Source organism: Alternaria postmessia (genome assembly GCF_024291825.1).
Source record: "Alternaria postmessia strain BMP 2775 chromosome Unknown scaffold_98, whole genome shotgun sequence".
NCBI classification, from domain to species: Eukaryota; Fungi; Ascomycota; class Dothideomycetes; order Pleosporales; family Pleosporaceae; genus Alternaria; species Alternaria postmessia.
This window is the reverse complement of record NW_026260171.1, coordinates 40,966-54,013: the sequence shown is the minus strand read 5'-3', so window position 1 is coordinate 54,013 and position 13,048 is coordinate 40,966. Positions and strand designations below refer to the sequence as shown.

Here is a 13,048-nt window from a genome sequence, read left to right as displayed (position 1 = left end):
ACGTTGGGTGTACCGGATGCAATCGCCGTAAAGATCATACCACCAGACTCCAAAAAAGACATGAACAGACAAAAGACGAACAAGACGGGGCATTGGTAAGATAAAGGGGAAGCAAGCCCGCATAAATGCGCAGATAACATGAGGGGTTGCAGGTGCCCTGTGACGCCGTGCTCGACTACATCCGTGATGGATATCGCAGCAAAAGTAATGGGATTCAACAGGGATCCCCGCAACTACAGCTCACTGAGCTAAATTTCGAACTGCTTAAACCCCTCGACCAAGCCATCGCTAATCTTGGACGGTATTGCCCATACAGGCAGATAGTGCTGCACCTCATCGAAAGCAGGGATGTCGCCTGTATTGGCGTCCGACCAGAGGCACACAATCCTTCCAGAAAGTTTCGATTGTTCTTTGGCGTTCCAAGCTACGCTAACGTTCCAGGGCTGACCAAATTCGCGATGCCACAGTCGCACTTCCCGGGCCCCGTCCACACCGACGGGTTTAAAGCGAGAATCTGAAACAGCGCCGGCGACGCTCAATGCTGTTATGGGCGAGTCGAAAACAATGCGGCATGCGCGCGTATTATGGCCAACAACGCGTATTATCGCTTTGTTGGAGCTGTTGCCCTTCTGGAACGAATAATCGAGCCATTTGCTGATGTATGTGTTGTTGCGGGATGACGATGCATGCGCTGGCTTCGGCACGACTTTAGCGTCAAGACCCTGCCATTCGCACTGCTTTAGCTCCTTACGCGTCGCGACCTCGGGTGTCGTGCAAATAAGCTGCTTGCCTTGCGCACTGGGTAACTCGCCAACAATGCGTTGGACATAGCCGTCCAAGCCGGTCAAGGACACAATGTTGTCGCCAGTCTCGCAATTAACTCGCTGAACGAAATACACCTTCAAGCGATGATCCCTGCTGAACGGGAACGCCACAAGGTTGTAAATGACAGTTGCCACGCATACCAGGAACAGAAAGGTGGGGATGTGGTACGTGAAGCGGTGGATAAAAGGACCGGTTGGCGCGAGCAGCAGCACCGTAAGCCCTGCGAATGCGAGGTAGATGAACAAGGTCGAATTACCGTCTGATGGCGTCTGGTAAAGGGCCGAGGTAAGAAGCAGACCAACTTGTCCAACTAAGATGATCACGATAGGCGCCAACAGCAGAAGTTGAACGATCCAGATCCAGCTCGGTAATTTGCCGCTCCACTCTTGTTCTCCAGGATACACGTTGCCGAGATCTATTTGCCGGGGTCCTTGTGCATGATCTTCGCCTCCCTCACTGATGGAGTCTCGCCTGTTGCCGCCATATCTTGTAAATCCGCGTCGATCGCCTCGTAAGAGTGAGGTGGTCTCAGTGGCGTCATCGTCTCCCACAGGACGATCATCAGACCGTGCTGCAGTGGTGCTGCCCGTAAGAGGCCTGCTTGCAGACTCTGAGTTGCGTCGCGATTCACTCTCTTGCTCGAAGTGGCGAGCATATGCTGATTTGCTTGGGGCAAGGAAGAGCTCAAGGTAGGAAAGGAGGATGGCTGCGAACACTGCCGCAAAGTAGAAGAGCGCGGGGTAACCGGCAGCAATCTGGTAGTCATTCACGAACACCGTGATGATAGTGAGAAAGACAAAGGAGCCGACGAAAAGCCAAATCAAAGCGTACATACGCTGAAGTGCAGATGGTCGCATAGCATCAGCTCCTCGGGCAAGGAACCACGCGACAAAGACCCATGCCGAGAGCATCATACTGTTGAGATTGTCAGTACAAGATCAAGCGGCAGCATGGATGACTTACCTCCAAACAGCGAATGGGCTGCTATACACAATAAAAGCATTGAATCTGACTATGAGATATGCCAATGCGATAACAACAGCGGATGCGGACACAAAGATGATAGGAAAGCGAAAGAAGCCGCGCCAGCCGTAGAGGTGCACCGGATTGTCGTCGTCTGATGAATGCACGTAGGCCTTACGTGCTAATAAGTAGTTCTTGTCGGCCTTGAAAAGACCAAAAGTTAGGCCAATTAGTGTAAGAGGTGCAACAACTAGCAGAGTAACACACAAAGCGAACAGAGTATGCAGTTTGAACACAACGAAAACCCTTCCGAAGAGATCAAACCATACACCGTCACTACCGGTTCCAGCATTGACCCTTCCATTGTCAAGGCTTTCTGGGCCAGTGAACTCGTCACCAGTGATGGCAGCCAGTCCAGATGTCGTGGCTAGAGCTGCTGAAAGCATGTGCCAAACCGAGTTCATTGACGTTTCGCGTGAAGAATCTTCAATCGTGTGATATCGTGCCCTTGGCTCCAAGAACGCAAAGTCCAGACCTCGCATCCCGAGTTCGCCATGGAAGACTTTGTAGTCAGTCTCGCTCCGGACCAAGCCCCTCTTGAAACCATCACCGCTCACGACTGTCCCGAAGGGATACTTGGACTTTTTGTAGAACCTAGTAATCTCGGTATCGGTGCTTCTAAACAAAGCAGCTCTACCACCGGCTCCAACTCCCTCAAGGTTCACGAACGTGTGGGGGACTTGAGATATCGGGTTTCGCATGAAAGCTTTGGCGCCATTTAGATAGTCCTCTTCGCCGTTGTTGAGCAGCAGTACCACAGTTCTCTTGGGCCAGTTCTTGGACTCTGTAAAGTATGAGAGAAGTTGTAAGATCGTCACGACACCGACGCCATCGTCAGTTGCACCATAGCCACTGCTCACAGAATCGTAATGGGCATTCACAAGCACACCACCGTTTTCCGAACCACGATCAGTAGAGTTGAAGGGTTCGTCATCGTCGGATCCGCGGATAGCGACGATGAGATTGGTGCCTTCAAAGTAGACAGAGGTACTACCGGACGAAAAGGTCGCATTGGAGGTCAAGTCATTGAACAGCTCGACTTGGCCCTCTCCCAGGTCCTTGGAGCTGACGATGCTCTTGATGCGTGTAAGTAGATAATCGCGTACATCGTCGTTGGCCTGGCTGTTGTAGGGATGGAAGCGGCGCGTAATGTGCTGGAGGTCGCCCCAAGCTTCGGTGAGGTTGATGCCGGCTGGCGGATTAGATGGGTAGTTTGGTACCGTCAGGTGGGTAACGAGCAGGCCAGCAAAGAGGCCCACGTAAATAACGGTGGTAAAGAAGATGACTGGCCCCGGGGTAAACGAGAAGGGATTAAGGCGGGCCATGGTAGCTCTCGTGGAGCCACGTATCTTCCAAAAGCTCTCGGTAGACGAAGATGACGCAAGACACGGTGGATTCGGTTGTTGTAGCTATGGCGGGGCGCGTCTTGTGCATTGCATGTGATGGATCATAGCTCCAAGACGCTAGCCGCATGTGTGCTTAGCAGAGAAGGAAACGCCAAGCATTATGTCACCACCATCACACTGATATTGGCCAAAGTCGGAGATGCGATACGAGCATTCTCGCGGTACACAGTTGATCTTGGTATCTGCGAAGAACTACCTCTTACTTTGTCATGGGCCTTGAGGCTCGCATGCCACCGCTCCAGCCGGATGTGGATGCTCTAGACAATGAGGCATCCCCCATAGTAGAAGCCGCCTCCGAACTGCCCGTACTGACGGCAACACCTACAGCCTACTCGGGATGTTGTCTGGCTCTTAGCAAACCCCTCATCGCATACTTCGCGTCGCTCCTTCCTCAACCCCCATCGCTTGCTCTATCCGTCGGAAGCGGCTTTGGCCTGCTCGAGAGTTACCTCATCGTCAAACCTCACGCGCACCACATCATCGGCGTCGAAGTAGAGCCAAGCTCCAACCAGTATCTGCCTCCCTCAAACCATCGTGTCGTTCACGGTTCGCGCTTCCTCGAGCCGCTCGCTGCGGAAGCCACGAATTGGCTCTTTGTTTACCCGCGACGCGTAGGGCTGGTGCGCGAATATCTGGCAGAATATGGTCAAGGCAGTGTGAGGCGGGTCATATGGGCCGGTCCCAAGGCTGACTGGGATGACTACAAGACTTGCTTCGCAGATTGGCATGTTCAGGAGCAGAGCGCCGAGCTGGTTGGGGGAAGAGCATGGGAATTGATCGCTGTCGCAGACAAAGCTACGCCCTGAGACGATGCATCTCAACGTCAAAGGCTCGAGTGACTCAGGGTCAATCGTCTCTGCGGCTAGAACTTCAAATTGGCATAGAACCCTGTCACTACTGAGTATGCCGATAGCTGCGCAACTCGCAGGTCATCCTCAAGTGCAAGCGATGTTCATGCCACGATGCTGCGTCGACCAATTGTTTGCGCACTCTTTGTCTTGTTGACCACAACAATGAGGTGGTCTTCTTTCGGCGGACAACAACAGTGTGAACTTCATTTTGATGTCAGGTTATCCTCCTTTCACTTGTGTCTTTGCTTGTCTGCCACGACTCAAGTAGGTTGCTTTGTGCCCCTGAGTACATGTGCGGCATCTTCTCGACTTTTGTGCATGTCAAGTGTAGCTCGTCTTAGTAAGACATTTCATCACAGTACAGTATTACAGGCGTGCATACCGACGATATTTCAAAATCGATACACATACTTTCTGGATCCCGCGAAGTCACAAACCATGGCCGCCGCTCTTCCAGGCCTCGCATTGCAAGCTTTTGCAGATCTATGGGGTCAACAACCCGAACTAGCAGCCGGGCTCTACGCTGTGGGTGCAGTTGCTGCTGCTGTGCCGCGCTACGTCCCAACGTTTGAGCAAGCCAAGTTCTGGTGTCAAAAGCCTAGGCAGTCGACTACACATGTCGCTGAATCCATACCCGTCGCTAGCGAAGCACTTGGCACAGTCAGTGCGACATTCTCTCGAAATCGCCCGCCACCCGTCGTTGTCATAACGCGATCTGCTTCTCCTCCGCTGGCTACCGAAATAATCCTGACATCTAAAGACGGTATGGAACCTGAAGTATCGGATTCTTCCGCGCCATTCAATTTCGCCTATACTGACTCCGGCTCTCCAGCTGTACGTTCTGTCACATCGACAGAGAGCAGCTCATTTCAAGCCCGACCCGCGTCCAGCGCTACGATTGAGACATCGCCGGATGTAGTCAACAAGGTCTTGGGAGCCGTGCCAGCGGAAACACCAAACATATCCTCCGATCATATCGCACCGAAACCATCCATCAAGACCTCCGTTTCGTTGATCGCCGCATCAGACGAAACAGCGGCAAGCTCATCGCGATGCCCTGTTAGATGGGCTGGTACTCAGACCTCAGCACCGTTGAATAGATCCTCGGAGCCGGAAGGCGAATCTGCAAGTAACTCCATTGATGCTGACTCGTCTGCGTCAGATAAAGAAGCCTCTAACTGTACAAACATGGTCTCTACAGTATCACCGAACATGTCTTCGCATGGAATACCCACTCACGGGAATTCCACTCCGGACGACCCACGGCTCTCCAACGAAGCGACACAACAAACTACTGGTATTGCATCTAGTAGTGTTACATCTATAGACTCTGGTGAATTTGGGCTGAAGCTTTCTCGGACATTATTCCAGGTGGTCGCTAACAACTTGCCTGCTATGCCCAAGTCCTACAAGCAGACTGAGTCTCCTTCAAATGATAACAAGGATCGCAAACCTTCGTCAAAGACGGCCTCTAGTCGATTACCATCTGAGCAGTTACTGTCTGAAACTTTGGATGATTCCCCCAGGCTTGGAGAACATCGCCCAGCCTTCACAACGTCAGTAGAGAGACAGTCCAGCGAACCACTCCACGCTTCGCCATTACTAGCGGAATCCGAAAGTCTGTCCAGTTTTAAAAGCCGACATGCGTCTGAAGAGAGTCATGTGGCATATCGTGTGGAAGGAGAGCCTACTGCCTCATCCAACTACAACGACTTTATCAGCTGGGTAGACATTGTGCTGATACTAGTGCCTTCGATTCTTATCGCCACAAGCATAGGTCTTGCGGGCAACGATCCCTTGGACCAGGATCTCTATGCCACTCTAATGGCTACACTGTGTACAGTTGTCGTTGGGTGTCTCCCTTGTCTCGATTTCTGTTGGCCGACCTTGCGGTACTCATTCCTTGCCATGTACAGACACTCTCTGGAGTCTATCTCCTCCTTCATGTTACATCTTACAGGATTTGTTCGTCAATGGCAGGAAACTCTATCCGGAATTTTGAGAAAGCAACATGCCGACCACATCATCGCCGACCGGGTACCATATGCTGTTCTCATTGGGTTTTTGTTCATTGCCCTGTTGATCACGATCAACCAGATGATTACTCGACTACCCCAATATGCAGAACTAAGTCAGTGGGAAGCAAATCGTCTTCGTCTGTACAAGGGCTTCGTTGGCACCATTGCCGCTTTGATCGTAGGTTGGTTCAGCGATTATATTCAGGATTTCATCTTGGTCTTCACCACGACAGGTTTTATATACCTGCTTCATTCGTACTACGGACAGATACTGAGCTTTGCCTCTCGCTCGGTTTTCGAAACCTATAGGTTGGTAAAGGAGGCGATGTAGCCATATGTAGCAGTTTACGCCGCCGTCACCGCTACGGTATACCTTACCAGCCATCCACAGCAAGTCTTCGAGTGCTTCAAAGGTATCAACGGCGGCGTGTCTCTGCCCATCAACCATTGTGCTATCGTGGTGAAATATGGGGCCCTCTCGATCGCTGTGCTCCTCATGCACATACCAATCGTTTCCCGTGGTCTTCGGGCTATTCGAGCTCGGATTCAAGAGAGGTACAACCGCGTCGCGCACGATCGTCCTGTTGCTCCATGGCACCCTACACTCGGAGGAGACCGCTTCTGGTTGTCGCTTACTATCATCGTTCTGGGCGCCGAGAAAGTGTCTGAAGTTATGACAGAATGGGCTGTTCCCACTCTCAAGACCGGTGCTATGGTGATCGTCACCCTGACTTTGGCACGTGTGTTGATGCCATTGTGTCCCATGCTTCTCAGCCGCATCTGGAACACTGTTCAATCTTGCACAACAGAACTATCAATGACGACCGCTCACGCAAGTAGAGAGGCGATGCTGATGACTTCTAAACGTGCTTTAACATTCCAAAAATGGTCAGCAAAACTACTGACCCGCATGATATCCGACTCCGTTTCAAACACTTGGGCGATGGTCTCGCTGGTCCTTGGAAAAATTTCGACGAATTCAAGATTCTTCTACAACACAAACATTGAACCTGTCGTAGTTTACATTGATCTGAGCTGCCATAGCAACTGGTGTCAACGCCGAACTTGGCGGTGGGTTCCGCGCGCGATAACCATTGTTTTGGTTACCGTCCTTTGCACCGCGGGATGGGTCATCGCCGCCAGAGCATACCCCGAACATAAGGTTCGTTCAAGTCTAAGCTTCGCTGTTAGCTTCATGGCGGTTTATATCCTAGGCACCTTCGGAGCTCTGGGTTGCACGCAAGACTACATCATCGTTCTGATAACCATTTTTGCCATACTAATACATCTCCCGCTTGAGATTCAAGCACCTACCAATGGAAAACCTGCTAGCGTAGCACTCGTCGATGAAACACCTATCGACGAAGTACTTGCTGCTGATGAGCTATTTCCCGATGTCATGCAGGCGGACGAAGACTTGGCTGTGGAAGCACCCCCTAATCCCCCAGCCAGACTGGCAATGAGTGCGCCTGGGTCTGTCGCTCTCCCTTTGCCTTCTAGATGGTGGTGGCAGCCAATGGTAGATTGGTTCTACATTAACAATGCAGCGCGAGCAGCAAAAGAGAGGGCCGTAGAAGAGGCTAGGGTTGTTGCAGAGCAAGAGAATGCGAATTTTCGATTGCAAGTTAAACTCACAAGGCAAGATCAGCCCTTAATTTCCATTGATATTGAGTATTTACAGAGGCTTAGAGACATGACATCTGGAACGAATACTACTCAGCCGCCGAGCAACGAGGATGAAACACAGACAGCCAGAAAAGCATGGAACACTACTCAGCCGTTTCGACCAATGTACATGTATACTGAGCGGGAATATCAAGCTGCTTTGCGCGGAGAGATACCTGCGATAGCAACATCAGAGTCTACCTTGGAGCCGCCTGTCGAGTCTGTCCCGACCCCTCTCGCTCAAGATTCAGCGGTTTCTGTGGCTACCGATCTTTCGATTCTCGCTTCCGCACCTCCATCTGCGACTGCATCCGTACCTGCTCCTCAGACCTCAACTATTCTTTCAAATACGTCTTCTCTAGTCAGAGCCGATGCATCATACCCAGCGACTTCTTCCGGTTCTCTTTTTGCACCTGCTCCAACGGCAACACCTGATGTTACGCAAGAGCGCATCGCCAGCACAAATGAAGTGCCAGCAGAGGTTGATAATCCAGATGCATTGCCTATCCTCATGACAAGCTCGTCAGGCTCCAGACCGCAAGGGGATTGTAATCATGAGACGAGTACCCCAATCGCAACCACGACGACGCCTGCGGTCTTAGACACAAAACCTTCTCACGAGCTTGCCTTCGCGCCCGGGACTGGGCTGGCCGAACCTGGTATGCCGTTCATGGATCCAGGTAACGAGCAGGGACCATCAAGCCTTCCAAACCCTACAGTCTCAGCACCTATTATCCAGAGTGCTGAGCCGTCTCCCGATGCAAGCAAGTCACTGGACGAAGACAAGCTTGCTGACGAACTGGAGCATCCTTGTACAGAAGATAGGATTGGTTATGTGGAGAACGCTCAGGCGGACGGTCAACAGCAAGACCAACAACACAACGAGAGAGACAGCGACGATGAAGGAGACTTTAGCTCAAGCGGTGGCGTAACTGGTCTGGATGACAGATCCTTTGAGGAACAGCCCATAGACGAAACTGAAGGACTAGATGATGAAGCTTTGGCGGCAGCTGAACAGCTGCGCGAGGAGATGGAGAGTGGAGCTAAACGAAATGAAGTCATTACTTCGGTACAGGCGGCTTCCGATGAAGCAGCTCCGCTTGTCGATAACTGCGATGATAACGAGCAGACAGGAACTAAAACGGAACAACCGGTTGAGAGGACTCTCATGGATGTGGATCCGGTTATAATACCCTCAACTGCTGAAGACGGCTTTCAAGACGAGCATGGTAATGTGATCGACACACCTATGGGTGGTGTTCCGGAAAATGGTGCTGATATGCTGGAGCTGAAAGTCTTGTCAGCAAATTCTGGAGATGACATAACAATGGGAGGTACGGATAATAAAGAGGCTTCTGATCGGGGCGGAGGTTCTTCGAGTGGAGAGGGCTTTCACGGTGAGATCGTTCTCGACACCCAGATCAACAATGACGTTCATATCTTGGACAACAAACTTGAATCGAACAATCCGAAAGATGGAGATGGCAGCGATGATAGCAGCGATGATAGCAGCGATCGTTCTGAGCCACATGGACGTCTTCAGTCATCGACGGTTGGTGGAACTACTTCAGCAGCACCATTCTCAAACGCTGGCGGAGCCATTGCTGCCGCTGCGGATACCACCATGACGGACAACGACGAAGACAGTGAAATGATTGATGTAGCCATCATAGGCGCAGCCGAGATCGGCAATGCTGGTTGCAACGCATCTGCATCGGCGCAATTCAACACTACTGAATTGCCGAAAGCGATTCAAGCCGCTCAGAGTGAAGACGGTCAGCCAAATGAGAGTTTCACGACTCCATCTGATGTGGAGGGAGGGCAAGATCACAACACTGACGATGATGATGACTGGGACAGCATTTACGCTAGTGCCGATGGCCATCTTTCCTCTGCCAACGTGCCGAGATCTTCGACTACGCGAGCACCTCCTACCGATCCATCGGGTACATACAGCCCATTTTCGAATGCAAGCTCTGGTGACTCAGGCGAGAATATCTCTCCATCTCAACAGATCGATGACTTCGGAACTGAAGAGTTTGCACAGACTGGAGTCGCAAAGAAAGATAAACAGATGCAAATAGATGCACAAAGAGATCTTGATTTACCTTTGAATGGATACGTGAAACTACCAGGTATCAGAAACCAGAGTCATGATGACATTCGTAGAGCCGATGACAAGCCCGGACATCTTACCGCAGGGATCATGGGGATCGATTCCAACAACCATGACACCGACTATCAACAGACACGCGGTATCGACCACGACTTTGAGACCGCACCAAATACTTCCCTAGGTGATTCTCAGCTCCCGACTACCGTCGACGATGAAACCAATACCGATACCGATGGTCTCAATTGGACGGACATCAGCCCCAAGACACGCCTGGTTCAGCTCTGGGAAGACAGACAAATCGTCGACAACCCCGATTACCCACCTCATCGATCCGCGGGCATGAGGCCATTAGAGGAAACATACGGGCAACCATGCCAAATCTTTCGAGAAGTCGACATGGCAGCATATGAGTTTTTCGGCGAGAATCACGAGAACTTCCAATATGCCCAAGAAGGGGTCGATTGGTTCCATCCTGAAGCCGAAGGTGCTGAACCCCGAGACGAATTTGAAGGGGAAGTTGGAGACGATACCAATGCTGCCGCAAATGAAGTAGAAGGTCGCGTGGATGACGATCTCAGCGCAAGAGTCGCTGCTTCCAAAACTGAATCCAATACCGCTTTCCGACTCGACTACTCTGATAGTTTATCAACTTTGTCGAATCCACCTGACAGCACCGACCTTGATGCGATTGGAGCAAACTTGCTTATGGAGGAGATGAATCGCAAGATACCGGTACTGAAGAATGGAGGTAGAGAGCTTATCGACAACTCTGCGTTAGTCAGCGAAGAAGCCTACCCCAGCAAAAAGGGGAATAGCGTTAGCGCATCCTTACCTGACGACGACGGTACTGAATCCCATCTGATAATCACTGACGCGACAAGGGAAGAAGCGGCGAGATTCGGCTGCACAACTGACAGTCAGATTCTGGACTTTGTGGAGAGCATCGATAGACCAGAAAAGCGAGAGGGCGGTAAATTTTTGACACCAAAGTCTTGGAAAGATCGGAAAGGCAATATTACGGGATCTTCCACGTCCTCAGCCGTCATGTTCTCGCCTCTACAAGCTCCAGCCCAGCAATCGATGCCGAAAACGCGCTACAATGGTCCAGTATCCTTCAACTTTGACGAAGGTGACGTCCAGCCTCGACTCAAACCAGCACCTCCTATGACCAAAAACCTTCTCGAAAGGATGGCGGACTTCAACTCGGATCCGATAAAGCGGGCTGCATTACAAGATATGGCAAACAAGGTTGGTGATACGTCGAAGATTCCATCACCGGCTTGGACGTCTGCAGTCGCTACTAACAACAGTCCCTTCGCATCGAAGTTCCAAGATGCATCAAACTCGCCCCGATTGCAGAAGTCAAATTCCACTTCGCCATCGTCCTATCCCAGACCATCGATATCATCTAGTGGTTACGACAGCATCCGCGCTTCGTCGCTCCCTTTCGATCCGTCAAAGCCACGTCCGTACGTACCAGAAGGCTTCAATCCAAGCGTTTTGGATAGGTTGAACAGCACAAATCCTTTTCGTCGATCGTCGAGTACCAACGCGTCGACGCCATCTTATCTCCAACGTGATGCTATTGTCTCTCCGACCAGGAGGCTAGGTTATCGACCCATGAGGCTACCGGAGGCCACATTGTCGACGTCGGATGATCCGTTGATAAGGAGTTCCGCTCACGATCCTTTAGACACCTCGATAGGAATGGCTGCTCCACCAGTAAACCCACCAAGTTATGATTCTCTACAGCCTGCAGCAGGCATGGCGTCTGAAATCTCGTCAGTGGGTTCGGTGTCTTATGACCACATGCAGCCTTCTGTAGGTTACACTGCCCAGCCAGCTATGAGCGATGCAAATGAATTATCAAATAATTCTCCGAGAAGCGCACACCAATCATCAGCCCTTCCAGCTACTACAACAATAGATCCAAACAGGATGGTTGACATCGATAGTGACCCATGAGCTCTGCTGTCAGCCATGAAGGATGGTACTTTGGAATATGATTATGCAGACACGACTAGATCTCACGAGGATGTAGCATCACCTTTAACTGAAATTACTGGAAGTAAAAACCTAGACATGGAGCGAGCTTCAAGCACTGCGTCGACGCGATCTAATGCGAAGAGCGATCGTGCAAGCAATCGTGCTAGCAACCATAGCAGTGATCATGACAGCAATCATAGAAGCAACAATGACCGCATCTAGGTTGACAAAGGAAACAAAGACGATGAGTGCTGTGATGGCAATGACAGCTACCATGACAACAATTATGGTGATGTGCCTCAGGAGGAAGCTACATTGATCATCCCCGAAGAAACTTCACAGCCGAACAATCAAGCGGGACAATTGCGAGATGACGAGTGAATGGAGGCTTAAGGCCGAATTCAAGAGGGCCAGCATGTTGCATGTGACAACAACGATATCCAAATGAACCACTGTAACCTATTCATAGACACGGACAACCCTCCTCAATATCCTTTTCATGAGTGTAAGCCAGATAGCCTATGTTTGATAACCGAGTGGTGCTAGTCTTCTTAGTGGTAGCTGACTAGATCCAGTTCAGAAACCAGCTAGAGGAATGAACCATGCCTCAATGAACGGGCCTACTTCTTTGGATTATATAACTTCTTCAGTAACGAGCCGCACACCATCTGCTATAGTCAATCACGGTGGAATCAGTTATAAGCTTACCCAAGAGCAGGGAATGAAAGGATTTGAGAAACGATACAGACTATGATCACTCCACAAAAAGACAAGATGATGTAAAGGGCTCCCGCCACGTTACAATAATGAGCTTCGAAAGCGACAATTTATAGATCTTGCGTTCGAAGCTCTTACAATTCTCGCGGCAGAAGAGAAGAAGTAGAGAGATACCATTCAGGTAGCTGATTCAAAAAAAAAATGAAAGATTAGCCAGTAAAAGGTAGACGACTCGACGACGTGGTACAATGGGAGCTACCAATCAAACCCTCGGCAGAACGGGCATCTCGGGATTATAGTCATGTCGCGCTTGTCGACCAGAAAGACATATCACACAGCCCATCAGCGTTTTTTCCGGTATCGGCGACCCGGTACGAGATCTGGTACCGAGGTCTGCCTACCCAGTATCTCCATATCTGAAGTGCAAGTCCTTAGATCCAT

The 13,048-nt window shown here is 50.7% G+C and overlaps 4 protein-coding genes across 4 annotated transcripts; 3 read left to right on the top strand and 1 right to left on the bottom strand.

Annotated features, from left to right (window-relative positions):
* Positions 1–248: 248 nt before the first annotated feature.
* Positions 249–3,173, bottom strand: J4E82_009711 (uncharacterized protein; the record flags this gene model as incomplete). Its single annotated transcript, XM_051735933.1, has 2 exons — positions 249–1,740; positions 1,789–3,173. The coding sequence occupies 2 exons, from the start codon at positions 3,171–3,173 to the stop codon at positions 249–251; spliced, it is 2,877 nt and encodes a 958-aa protein (XP_051584314.1).
* Positions 3,174–3,463: 290 nt separating this feature from the next.
* On the top strand, positions 3,464–4,060 carry J4E82_009710 (uncharacterized protein; the record flags this gene model as incomplete). Its single annotated transcript, XM_051735932.1, has 1 exon — positions 3,464–4,060. One exon carries the CDS (start codon positions 3,464–3,466, stop codon positions 4,058–4,060), a length of 597 nt encoding a protein of 198 aa, XP_051584313.1.
* A 483-nt stretch (positions 4,061–4,543) lies between these two features.
* Positions 4,544–6,454, top strand: J4E82_009709 (uncharacterized protein; the record flags this gene model as incomplete). The annotated part of the gene is made up of 1 exon (XM_051735931.1): positions 4,544–6,454. One exon carries the CDS (start codon positions 4,544–4,546, stop codon positions 6,452–6,454), a length of 1,911 nt encoding a protein of 636 aa, XP_051584312.1.
* An 864-nt stretch (positions 6,455–7,318) lies between these two features.
* J4E82_009708 (uncharacterized protein) lies at positions 7,319–11,869 on the top strand (the record flags this gene model as incomplete). The annotated part of the gene is made up of 3 exons (XM_051735930.1): positions 7,319–7,761; positions 7,813–11,373; positions 11,842–11,869. The coding sequence occupies 3 exons, from the start codon at positions 7,319–7,321 to the stop codon at positions 11,867–11,869; spliced, it is 4,032 nt and encodes a 1,343-aa protein (XP_051584311.1).
* Between the last annotated feature and the right edge of the window lie 1,179 nt (positions 11,870–13,048).